We start from the raw sequence: 14,184 nt of genomic DNA, 5'->3' as shown, positions 1-14,184 counted from the left end.
TCATAACGGACCATAGATTAGAATTTAATCATGAATTCCAATGGGACAATGTAAAAATATTAGATGAAGAACCTTGTTATGGTAAAAGAATAGTTTCTGAGATGGTAAATATCAAAATACAAAACAATAGTTTAAATCTTCAAACAGATACTGAAAACCTCCATGAAGGATATGTAACGATTATAAACAAAACATATGACTTTGCAGTATCAAAAGAATTTTTTAAAAAACATTAACACTTGAATATTGTCAGTCGTTATTAGAAACTCGATTCGTGTAGTTCGCAATCGTTGTAGTTAGTAAGAAATTCTAAAGAATGTGTTGAAACAACCTAACTTCTGCGCGAATCAGCTCGTCGCAAATTTCGCTAGTCACTAAAAGAGGTTCGCACGGGAAGAGGGGAATGCAGAAATGATTGATTAATCTCGACACAGTATTTACAAGACAAGAGACAACAACGTTTATTCTGTATTTTGCGTGATGTACAGGTGCAGCGTGCGTGTATGTGTGTGTGTGTTCGTGTAGTTTACAAGTATTCGTGTATATTGACGTGTACGCAGGAGTGTATGTGTCTACGAGACGGCAGACAGACGGAACGGATACAATAAAAACGAAAGACGCGGACAGAAAAACAGCAAATAACGATTACGGCGCGAGTACTACGAAAGCGCGTAGGATTCCCGAATCCCAAGACGGACGCGGGGCGCGGTCGGCGGTATAACGATACAAATACGCGTACGCGAGGTATACGCCAGCGGCGGATGACGGTCGCGTCGCGGATGACACGATGAGCGTTCCCTCTACGCAATGAGGGAATGTAAAGGAACGGATACGCTAACGACCGACTGCCAAGAACGCTTGGCGGAGGCAAAGAACACTTTACCCCCTTTTCTCGTCGGTGCGCTAGGTCTAGGATAAGGTAGTGGTCGCACGGGCGGTCGACTGTAGGGATGGGCGATCTCGATTCGATTTTCTGAAGAATCGATTCTTTCACACCGATTAATCGATTTTACTGCATCGATTAATCCTGTAAATCGATTCTTTAGAACAAAGATCGATTCAATTAAAACATTTTCGCTTTTCACGTTTCCACTTTAAGGGCCAATTTCACCAACGTCGGTTCAGTTAGAGTCCTAGATATCAGAGAAGCGCAACCGATGTTCCGTGTCCTGATTAGCTGACTGTCAGCCAATCATGACATTCATTCAGTGGTATTAAAAATGGCTGACTAATAGACGATTGGTGGATTTCATATTTCGTCTGCAAATGACGCCATTTTTAATACTTTTCTTAGTAATTTTGCGATACTGACTTAAGCCGGTTGCGCTTCTCTGATATCTAGGACTCTAGGTTTAGTTAAGTCTCGCGGAAAGAAACTTTTGGCTTTCCAAGCATGACCGGACAAGCCTGATCTCTTTGTAATCAAACAAAGAATTGACTTTGATAAGGTTAAAGGTTTCCCAGTGCCAAGGGTTGCTCTTTCAATTCCTTATTCTTTCTTTCGATCCCCTCTCTCAGAGTATACGGCTATACGCATGCGCGAAACGAGAGAGAACGAAACGGTTCCAAAATGTTTCAAATAAGTGCGTCCTTTTCTAGATAGAATTACCCCCACTCCTCAAATTTGCGACAATGCGTACTCTAGTGCTACTATCTCTATGATCGGGACAGACCTCTGTCGACGGTGTGGGTACGGGGGGGTGGCCGAAGGCGCGTGTGCGTGTGCGGGTGCGTGTGCGGTGCGTGTGCGGTGCGTGTGTGTGTAAAATATCAAGTAATAGACTCATAATCGTTATATAACGAATGGAACACACACACACACACGGGCGGGTGCAAGGGGGTGGCCTTCGGCCACCCCCCAGCACCCACGCCGTCACAGAGGTCTGCCCCGACAGTACTAAGCAACATAGCCCAATCAAATGAGCATTTTTGAAGGAAATAATACTATATACCTTGTAACCAGCGCGAAAGGATGTGTTTTGGGGTTGTAATGAAGGTACTAAAAGTCCACCCCCGTACCATTGTCATAGCAAAACTGAGGGTGCAAAAAATGCCCAAAAATTTGGTTTTTTGACAATAACTCAAACAGTATCACAATTAGGGGAAAAAGTGAAGACGTAAAAGTTGTAGAGAATTAAATTTTACATAAAATTGGTCTTTACAAAATTTTTGTACGATCAATTGCAGTCGAGGTAGATTTTTTTTAAATAATGGCTATTTCAATAGGTATTTGAACTATTAAAAGTAGGTGAAATACGATTTTTAAAAAATTATTACGCACTTATTTTTTCAATAAATTATTAATTTTGTTTGAAATTGTATTTTTCCTTAAATTTTTAAACAGCTGTAACTCGTTAACAAATTATCGTACGGAAAAAATAAAAAAAGCATTTTAAAGGAAATTTAATTCTCTTTAAAAAATGTAAAATGACAATTTGGCCTACAGCTAACCGAAAGAAACTTTTTTGGATAAAACACACCAAAAAATGACTTTTTTCATGTTTTTTAGCATTATCACACTACGCATATATCCAAAATGAGTTTGTATATACATCAAAATTTTCGAAATTTAATTATCTTGCACTTTTATAAGATGTAAAATTTGCGTTCGACCTATAGATTTTTAATTATTAGCGATTTTACCATTAAAAACAATACTCGAGGAGCGATAATAAATATTTAAAAAAATTCATATCTCCGTCAATATTGATCGTATCGAAAAAAATAAAAAAGGAAATTGTTCGTAATTAAATTATCTACAACTTTTATTTAAACTATTTTTTATTCGAGTCGCCATTTTCGAACTGTCGACGAAAAATGCGCGACGTACTCGCGTGTTTTTCATTTGTCATGAAGTAGCCATTATTTAAAAAAAATCTACCTCGACTGCAATCGATCGTACAAAAATTTTGTAAAGACCAATTTTATGTGAAATTTAATTCTCTACAACTTTTACGTCTTCATTTTTTCCCCTAATTGTGATACTGTTTGAGTTATTGTCAAAAAACCAAATTTTTGGGCCTTTTTTGCACCCTCAATTTTGCTACGACAATGGTACGGGGGTGGACTTTTAGTACCTTCATTACAACCCCAAAACACACCCTTTTGCGCTGGTTACAGGATATATAGTATTATTTCCTTCAAAGGTCAAAATTTCAGCTTATTTGACTGGGCTAACAGTATAATCGTAGAAGTCGCGTGCCCCTGTGCAGGGGGGGGGGAGTGAAAGTTACTTCTCGTGAAAAGTTCAACGTTTCTGAACAGGGAAAGGTGTAGAATAGTATTTCATATCATACATGTATATAGCAGAAATAATACGTTAATTTTGAAACTTTTTTTGTTAATAACTTTTTAACGAGTTAGGTCCGACGGTTAAAACTTCCTCAAGGTCACTCAGGATCGTGACCTTGACAACATATGTCAAGGTCAAGGTCATTGGAGGAGGCTCCCCTAATCTACATTTTTACCCTATTATTGTACATTATTTTGTTGTAAAAAGCATTAAATATTAATTTTCATATTTTACACTATATTATACACTTCATATTTCATATTTCATATTTTACACTATATTATACACTTTTATTAATTCTTTTTACAATGAGCGCAGTTGATTTCTTGTCGCGTTGTAGAGCGAGAAGAACATAGATTTGATCAACCTTCAGGAACTTATCCTAATAAACATTTTCAACTTAAAATAATTTCAGAGATCGTCTTTAATTAAATACATTTATTAATTACACATATGAATGACCGTGTTTATTTTTAAAGCTCTCAATTGCCCATTAATTAATTTAATTCACATTTATTATTATTTCGCCCGCGTAAATAAAAATATATGTTAATAACAAGGCTCAATAAATTTAAAAAATAATTAAAACAACAAGGTTACGAGCCAACATTCGTTAAATTATAAAGGCTTAGTAAATATAAGATGTCATTAGTTAAAAATAAATATAAAGTTTAATAAAATTTAAAACAGACGTTTCGACCTCTTCTGATTTTAAATTGTTTATTGTCAACATCTTGAAATGCGTCTCTCTTCGCATTTTGTTCTAATTATATATTAATCATAATTGTATTTTTATACAATTTTACAAGAAATGTGGAGCTTTTCAATATTTACATTATTTAATGATTGCTTTTTGTCGGACTCTTGCCAATTTGCGCCGAGATGATTAAGTATTCAATAGCGAGTGAGATTAAATACCCACATCACAAAATTTATATACATATTTTCGTATTTTATAATATTTTTACATATGTATTCGTTTTTTAATATCATATTCTGTAAATCGTTAACGATTCTTGCGATTTTTGAACATTGATAATGACCTAATAAAGGTCGAAACGTCTGTTTTAAATTTTATTAAACTTTATATTTATTTTTAACTAATGACATCTTATATTTACTAAGACCTTTATAATTTAACGAATGTTGGCTCGTAGCCCTGTTGTTTTAATTATTTTTTATTATTATTGTTTTAAATATGGAGCGCTCAATTTATTTTATATTATCAAAATAATTTAGTCTACCATTGGTTTTTTATTTATGTGCCGTTTATTTTCTTCTAATAAATATTTCGATAAATAACATTGCACTTCAGTATATAATATTTTCAATATGAAATATTTTATTCAATATATATATAATATTTATTGTTAATTTTAATTTATAATATTTTCATTATGTATATGTACATGCAACGATGACAGAAGTGCAATTAAATGCAAATCAATTCACATATTTTCAATGTTAAAAAATAATTTTATTCTTTTAACATTATAAGGTTATCGTGATAACAAAGAATATCTAACTAAAATGGTTAAATTATTTATTGGCCACTGTGACCAAACTTCGATTAACTATAAATCGGCCTGGTAACTTTGCAGGCTTTCAACTGAAATTGATGTCGGAGCTGAGCTCACATTAAACTCCGACATCAGTTTCAGTTGAAAGCCTGCAAAGTTACCAGGCCGATTTATAGTTAATCGAAGTTTGGTGACAGTGGCCCTAAAAACATGTAAATTGATTTGCATTCAATTGCACTTAGTGTGCATCAGTGTTGCACTAGTTTTCCCCGTAGAAATCGCTTATTAGAGTCTACAAAAGGGTTCGTTCCACTTAACGTTCGCAACGATCGCGTGTATCATCTCATCCTTACTTAATATTCGATTACAAGAAGGACAAAATGATCCTCGCGAGCGTTGTTGCCAGACAATAGGGAACGAAGTGTAGTACCAACTGAAAGAAATAGTCGTATTAATGTCGTACCGAAGGTGTGAATAGTAGTACGAATAGTGGTACATACATTTTACCTTTTTTTTTTTGCCCCCCACCTACTTTAGCAGGAAATTCGTTTGTATATGGCGGAAAATATATATTATTATTATGTGCATTTATTCTTCGTATGCTTCTGGAATTATAGAACATAAAATACAATTACAAAATTATTTCTGTATCGCTACTGCTGTCCTCTTCTATTTCGTTTCGTTTCTTCTGTTTTGGATATAACACGTTTGCCGTCATTCTTTCAAACATTTTTTCTGTTGGCTTAAATGTTACGCAGTTTGACTTTTCTTCTTCTGCGCATTGTCGCTTTACACACTCTGTTGCTAATATAGAGCCGTTCACTGTTTCTATTTTTAACTTATTTCTGTACTTCGTTTTAATTAAATTTACCTGTACAGTTGTTTTACATTTAAATTTAGTAATTAAGAACAATATATTTATACTACACATTTCAAATAATATATTTTTATATTCAAAAACATTACCCGACTAAAAATTCGTTCGCAATCTGCATTCGAATGTGGTAGGCATAGAGCATCAAGAGCAAATCTTGCTAATTCATCAAATTCGGACTTTTCTGCAGCACCTTTTTTATTCGAAACTTCGTTCCAAAATATATCGACATCGACTTCTTGGATATCTTTCGAGAACGTAGCAGCAAACAATGGGAGACGGCGCCATTGATCATCTATTTTTTGCATAGTACAACTATTGTAATTCACAATTCTCGGAATTGTGTTCATTAGATTAAAAAGTGATGGAGTTGTATCACGATAGGACAAAGACAACGCGTTTTTTGGCTTCAGTGCCCTAAGTTTTTGCAAAACAGAGTTTTGCATATCATATCGTTTTGATATTTGACGTGCTGATATCTAAACATAATTATACATATACATAAATAACACAAATGGAAGTAAATACATAACATTCGTTATACATAATAATAAATAAAACCTTCAGAAATTCCTTGCACCTCCACAAAAATTCCTCCTTCTCTTTTTTGTTTATAATTTCATTTTCATCATTCATGACTTGAAATACTTTAATGCCAACATATATTTGTGAATTTGGAATACATTCATCTTCCTTGTAAGGATTAATATCAGAAAGTGGAGTTTTCATTACGTAATCTCTCTTCATGTAGCATAGAAGAATTTCTTGATACAGATTTATTATTTTGTCATGTAATTCAGTAATAACTACTGCATCAGTTTGAAAAAAACGATTGAAATCCGTAAACTTTGGTAAGATCCACTCAAGGAAGAAAAAATATAATTTTGTTAATGGATTATTAAGTTCTTTAAAAATTTGTTCTGCTGCCTGCAATCGTTCACTTAACCATCTATCGGTGAAAAATAATCTTAAAGCTTCCCATTGTTCAATAATGCGCTCCACGACCATTATTAAAGATAGCCAACGTGTTTGAGATGGATGTAACATCTTATGTGGTGCCACATTAACAAATTCTTGAAATTGACGAAACTGACATTGTCTTTTTGCACTTAATTTAAAAAAATTGTATATATTTCTTGCTAAATCTTCAAGTGATCGTGGAAGACTTTTGCAAGCTTCACTTGCACATAAATGTGCGGAATGACATACGCACTTTAAAATAAAAATATTAGGACATTTTTCTCTCAATCTACTAGCTACAGAATTATATTGACCCATCATTGTACTACATCCATCTGCGGCAAATCCTATCATATTTGAAAGAGGTATTGAATAATTATCAAGAGACTGTATTATGCCTTTAAATAAATTTTCTGCTGTTGCACCTTCGTTGGCATTGGTTGAATCAAAAATTTTATATAACTCTCAAAATTCACTGACAATTTTTTTTGAATTAGTATTATTAAATCTCACTACAACACAAGCGGTTTTAATGCAAGATATATCAGTTGATTCGTCTGTAAGAAGACTAAATTTATTATTTCTTAATATCTGAGCTAATTTCTCTTTATGGGAAGCACCGATAACGTTTACTGCAATACTAGTTGCTTTTGTTCTTTTCATATTAATATTTCCTATTACAGGATGATCATGGCAAATATCTTTTAACAAATCTGTTAAATGATCAGCCAATCGAAAAGGCAGATTATGTTCCATTAAAAATCCAACCAATTTTATTTCAGTTGACATAATAGCCTTACTTGCAGATTGAATTTTCCTAGTAAAACATGAAATAGATTGCTGTTTCACAGTTGCAGCTTGCATTTTCTCTTTATGTCTCACACTTTTCCCATGTCGCTTAAGAACAATTATATCTGAATTCAGTGAGCAATGGCAATACATACACTTTGCTCTATATTCATTACTTTGGTCGCGTTTTAACCAAGCACTGAATTCTGGTTGAGAAAGCCATTTATTTGTAAATTTTTGCTTTCGATGTTTTGTTTTTAATCGTTTTTTCCCATTTTTTGATGCACTGTAATTAAATCCACATTTAGTAATTCAAGAATTTTGTAAAATAATATTACATTTTTATAATCTATTCTTAAAGGACTATGCATAATAAATGAAATAGCCCAATGAACAAAATGTCTAAAATTGGAAACAACTTCAAGATATCTTTAAGAATTTTTTAAGACACATCTTAAGATATTTATTAAAAAAAACTCTGAAAAATATCATAAAGTTCTTACATATGCCGTCAATTTTATAAACATTCTGCTCATTGAGAGAGAACAAGAGAGAGACACAGAGAATAAGGAATTAAATATTTTAATATAAATTCAAATATATCATACCTTTCCTTTTCTACAGATGAATCATATGCTGATAAAGTTTCATCTGCATCATTACTATCACTGAATTCTATCTATAATATTAATTAAAATCTTTATTTAGTTCTTTAAATCAATCTCTAGTAAATTTATGTTGTCTGGGTTACATTTACAGCTTACAACCATTATAAATCCATATGTTTATTAACTCAATTAGAAGAAATCGTTCATTAAAAATAACTAACCTCCATTATGTTTCTAAAATTTATAAACACTTATGTCTATAAATTTATAAACACTTACGTCTATAAATTGTACTCTTATGTTTATTATTGCACTCTATGTGACTGGCTTTTGTTGCGTATATGTGTAACTGACCTGGCTGTCTATATAATGACATGTCGTAAACTGCGCAATGCAATTGTTTTATTATCCGTTATATCATTTGAAATCGATATTGTTAAATTTTGAATTTCGTCGTTATCTCTTTAATTCTTAGTCTTGTCATTAAAATTCTTTCTTATATGAATTTTTATTGTCTATTATATTTTTTAGTTTTTCTTTGTCTATATAGATACGGAAAGCATATTGAAAGCATTTAAATATATTTAGCGCCAAATAAAACGCACTTTTCAACAAGAAATGTGATTTGTTGGATGCAAAGATAAGAACCAATCAAATTTGTTTGCTGTTTAATCGCTGAATAGTTATGGTACGTTTCCACTGAGCGCGTCACGCGTCGTGAAAAAGAAAAAGAGAGAAGTTAATATATATATATATACACAATCCCTCTCTTTCTCTCCTTCGACGACGCGTCATGTGACGCGCTCAGTGGAAACGTACCATACGTCTCTTTTGGAATGTTACTAGTGTAGGAATCAATTAGACAAACTTACTAAGTTAATGGCAGTGTTTGATTGGCTGAGTTTACTATAATTCCTACACTAATTACACTTAATAGGTAAAATGTAACCAAGGTTTATTTTTTTCTAAAAATATTGCATAGATGTATTGAATAATAGTACAAATAGTAGTAAAAGATTAAATAGTAGTACAAAACGGCGTACGACACCCTTTGCAGTCGTATGTCGTACAAAAAACGAAATAGTCGTACAGGTACGACTATATTCGTACGTCTGGCAACACTGCTCGCGAGCGTTGCGAACGTTAAGTGAAACGTACACAAAGCGAAATACGTAATTTGTTCTCAGTTGGCAGTCCTGCGGGACAAGAAGCAGAGAAATGACAGAGAAGCGCAAATTTTAGAGAGAGACGCTTGCAATCTGAGCACACCATAGTATTGTTCGTTTTGTCTCTTGGGAGCTGCTCAAAGTCGCTCCGAACGAACCTAGCGTACTTGGATGTGGTCTATTTAATGCTGTAAATACCTCGAAATATACTTTGATTGATCAATTCATAAAATTTTTTCTTCTGATTGATCAACGAAGCATTTGCAGCATTAAATGGATCACATCCAAGTACGCTGGGTTTATTCAGAGCGACTCCGAGCAGCTCCCGAGAGACAAAACGAACAATACTCATGTAAAGCCCATTCTACATTGGTCGTATCGTAGACGTCGCAGGTCACAAATTTGTTGCAACAGCCAATCCGATGTGTCAATTAGAAATCTCACGACGCTTACGATGTTACGATACGACATCAATGTAGAATGCGCTTAATCTTCCACCATGCTGGCGAGAGTGGAGTCTCCTTATATCTTCCTTCATGGAAGAACAGAAGATGTTCGAGAAATATATCCTGCTTTGTCAAGAGTTTCTCAATATAGCTGAACCTTTCATTGACAGTGATATCTTGAATCAACTAAAATGCAATTACGCACATGAAATTGATTCAAAACGTAAACTAAGTCAGATAAAAAACCTTAAAACGTTTATAAGGTTATTGGAAAAACGAGATATTATGAGCTACAGTAATATAAAGCCATTATGGTATATATCTAAAAAGTATATTCACAAGTCTGACTTAGAGAGTAAATTGCAAGATTATGACAGTTGGCTGAAGACTTTGTCACCATTACCTTGGTGCAATGTATATCAAAGTGGTGAAAGTAAGTGTCTTTTCAATCCATTCTTTTAGTATTGTTTTAGAACTTGTTCAAAGAATATTCATAGAATAACTAAATAGTTTTGATAGGAGTCTTGTTAAATAAATATATAACATAATTATGCAAAGTTAATTAAAAAATTCTTAAATAATGAAGATAGTAGTGTAAAAATTATTTTCAAAAAGTTTGAAAATATGTATATTTTTAGTTTACTGATACTAATAAAAAGGATAAAGTAAAGGATAATTCGAGTGTCATCAATAAATATAAATAAAAAGTTATTACATATAAAAAATTAGAAATATAATCAAGACAAATTTAAACTAGGTAAATGTTAAGAAGACCCAGTCCATCTCTCACCTCCCCCACCCCCCTGCAAAGGGGCACACAACTTCTATGATTGTACTTGGGGAGACCTTTACTGACGTGCGGGAGGGGGGGGGGGGCCCGAAGGCCACCCCCTTGCACCCTCCCCCGTGTGCGTGGCTGTGACAGATTTCCTAATCTGAATATTCGTAAATTTTAACGCTTAATATCTCGGTTCGCGAGACAAAGCGACACTTTTTTTTACCAGATTCTTTCGTTTGGTGCAAAAACGCATCGATTGAGTATATTTTTATCAAAATTTGAGGTAGACGGAGTCTTCTTAACATTTACCTTAAACTGCATACATGTTTTGGTTCCTGGATTGAGCTTTCTTCAAATATAAAAGAAACCATTGTATTATAGTAACGGTAGAATTATAATATATTCGTGTGTGCGATATTAAATGAGTGACTCTTCGAGAGAACAAATTCGCTAAAAAAAGATTGATAAATCGAATGTTGGCAGAATCAATAATCTAGTTTGATATAACGTTGAGATATAACGTTTAGAACATCGAAATCATATAAGATGGAATATGTCTGCTTGTTTTGTCATAACGGATTATAGATTAAAATTTGATCATGATTTTCACCGGGACAACGTAGAAATTCTAGATGAAGAATCTTGCTATAGTAAAAGATTAATTTCTGAGATGGTGAATATTAAGAGACAAAATAACAGCCTTAATCTCCAAACAGATATAGAAGGCCTCCATGAAAGATACATACCGATTATAAACAATATATAACTTTGCAGTACCAAGAACATTAACATTAGAATATTGCGCAGTTGTTGTCAGTTAGTCGAATTGTGTAGTTCTTAATTTTTTGACTCCGTTTATTTTTTATTAATTTTTGACCTCTTAAATTTGTGATTAATTCTTTTTTAATCATCATTGACGACACAATTAGACTTATGTTTAACTTTCACCATGACTATAAATGACTTTATTCTATCGTGCTTTTCATCATTAAATTTTTTTAAATATAATATTGTGACAAACACATCATGAGTATTGTCTGTTATTTAATTGAGATAAAGAACTTTGCATAATTATATTTAAATTCACATAACTCTCAACATTATATCAAACTAGATTATTGATTCTGTCAACATTTGATTTACCAATCTTCTATCAGCGAATTTCTTCTCTCTGAAAGTCACTTATTTAACATCGCAACACACGAATATATTATAATAATTCTACTGTCACTACGATACAATGGTTTCTTTTACATCTGAAAAAGGCTCAATCCAGGAGCAGAAATATGTTATGTATGTTTAAATTTATCTTAATTACATTTATAATTTTTTATATGTAATAATTTCTTATTTCTATTTATCTCAAATTGATGACTCTCGAATTTTACTTTATCCTTTTTATTGTTTTGACATTGAAAGCTTATTTGTTTATTAGTATTTATTTTTACTGATATTCTTGAAGAGCAACATGACTTTTCTTTATTATATAGATACACTAAAATAACTTAATAATAGTTATAAAATAATTTGATAAATTAATAATAAATTATATCTTTCTACAACAGTCTTGATACCATCACTAACATCAGAGTCTATTTGCTCAGAGTGTGCATGCAATTCTATGCTATCTCAATTGTCAATAGAAAACTCATCTAAACCGTTCAATAATAATTTACAAACATTATGTTGTAATTCTGACCAAAGGGAACAATATAATTTTTATAAAAGAAGAAAATTACAAGAAACAGGTATTTTCAGCATCTTAAATTTTAATCTTTTTTTATTCGTAATGCATTTACATAGTTAGTAATGTATAATAATATACCAAAATATAACAACAAAAAAGAAATTGATCAACTTTTACACTCACTATACATGTATATGCACAACATACACATACACACACACATGTATTCATGCATATATTTTTTAAAGTGATACTGCAAATTAAAGACAGGCTGGGTCGATCTTGGCGAGACGTAGCTAGACATTTAGGTATTACAGAATGTGAAATTGATGCTGTACAAAGTAAATATCCTTATGATTTAAAGGAGCAAAGCTATGAGGTAACGTATTTATTTAAAAAAAAAACAAATATATATATATATATATGAATGTGTTTACATGAATGCTGAGCTAGACGTCTAAATCTAAAATATATACTCAAATTAAACTCGACATTAAAATAATTTTTGTTTATAGATTTTAAAAATTTATATATCGCAATCCGACATAAAGCAATGGGCCATAACTTTAATACATGCGTTAGAAAAGGGAAGACGGAGAGATCTTAAGGAACTTGTAGAGCAATTAATATTTAAAAATAAGAATATATGATATATCAATATAAGATATATCTTTATATGCATGTTGCATTAGAGCTAATATATAACACAGATTCGCGATAGTATACAATAAATTAAAAAATACGAAAGCATATGCCAGAGAGTAGACTTTTGATATTTACAAGTGAGTATATATAATTGTAATTTGTGTTGTATATACAGAGACACACACACACACACACACCATTGTATATGTATATGTATTAAAAGAGATTGCAATGATTTATTTGACGAAAAAAAAGATTCCACAAATGGCGTTTAAGCATATAAATTTATTCAAATCACAGCCCGCGCATATATCGTAATATATCTATCTCTCTCCCCCTCCTCTAATACAGGGTGTTTTATTTTAAAGGCCAATTTCACCAACCTCGGTTAAGGTTGGATTATACTGGCCGTAATCTGTTAACTTATGCTGTAATCTGTAAAAATTGACCAATTATAATCGATTATTCCCCTCTCATTCGACTGTGATTGGTCAATTTTTACAGATTACGGCATAAGTTAACAGTTTACGGCCAGTATAAATCAACCTTTAAGCTAACAGACGGTTAAAGTGTCAACCGTGATTGGTTCATTCTGGTCAAAGACAAATGCGATTGGATAATTCCATTGGAATTAAGGGTCAATTTCACCAACGTCGGTTAAGCTAACCGACGGTTAATTCCAATAGAATTATCCAATCGCATTTGTCTTTGACCAGAATGAACCAATCACGGTTGACACTTTAATCGTCGGTTAGCTTAACCTAGAGTCCTAGGCTGCGTTCCGTTTCCCGCATATGCGCGCATTCCCCTATAGTATACGTGACGCTCACTATATAAAATGCGCGCATATGCCTGTAACGGAACGCAGCCCTAGATATCAGAGAAGCGCAACCGGCTTAAGTCAGTATCGCAAAATTACTAAGTATTAAAAATGGCGTCGTTTGCAGACGAAATATGAAATCCACCAATCGTCTATTAGTCAGCCATTTTTAATACCACTGAATGTATGTCATGATTGGCTGACAGTCAGCTAATCAGGACGCGGAACATCGGTTGCGCTTCTCTGATATCTAGGACCTAGTGACCCTCTAATAAGAGTCTGGCCACCTTCTCCCCGGTTTGTGATTGGTCCGACATTTATCATCCATTCCCGCAAATTTCTTTAAATTTATAAACTGTAAAAATTAATAAATTCGTAAAAATTAAAGTAGAATCAATTACAATTTTTATTTTTATTATTATTTAACTTATATTAACATTATTAAATATTTTCTATAAAAACTTTTATGTAAAAAAAACGTTGCAATATGTCTTTCATAAAATAAAAACAACAATTAAGTAAGTATTATAAATAGATTGAAAATATAAAAATTAATATATTAAGAATATATAAAATTTATAAAAATATTACAAGATTAA

General features: G+C 32.4%; 1 protein-coding gene across 1 annotated transcript; it reads left to right on the top strand.

Moving 5' to 3' along the window:
• The first annotated feature begins 9,760 nt into the window (after positions 1-9,760).
• On the top strand, positions 9,761-13,021 carry Fadd (fas-associated death domain protein). Its single transcript, XM_018539850.1, has 4 exons — positions 9,761-10,088; positions 11,999-12,181; positions 12,369-12,499; positions 12,636-13,021. Exons 1-4 carry the CDS (start codon positions 9,761-9,763, stop codon positions 12,768-12,770), a joined length of 777 nt encoding a protein of 258 aa, XP_018395352.1. The 3' UTR covers positions 12,771-13,021.
• The last annotated feature ends 1,163 nt before the right edge of the window (positions 13,022-14,184 follow it).

Source organism: Cyphomyrmex costatus, unplaced genomic scaffold, assembly GCF_001594065.2.
Source record: "Cyphomyrmex costatus isolate MS0001 unplaced genomic scaffold, Ccosl1.0 scaffold223, whole genome shotgun sequence".
Taxonomy (NCBI): Eukaryota; Metazoa; Arthropoda; class Insecta; order Hymenoptera; family Formicidae; genus Cyphomyrmex; species Cyphomyrmex costatus.
This window is presented reverse-complemented; position numbering and strand designations above follow the sequence as displayed.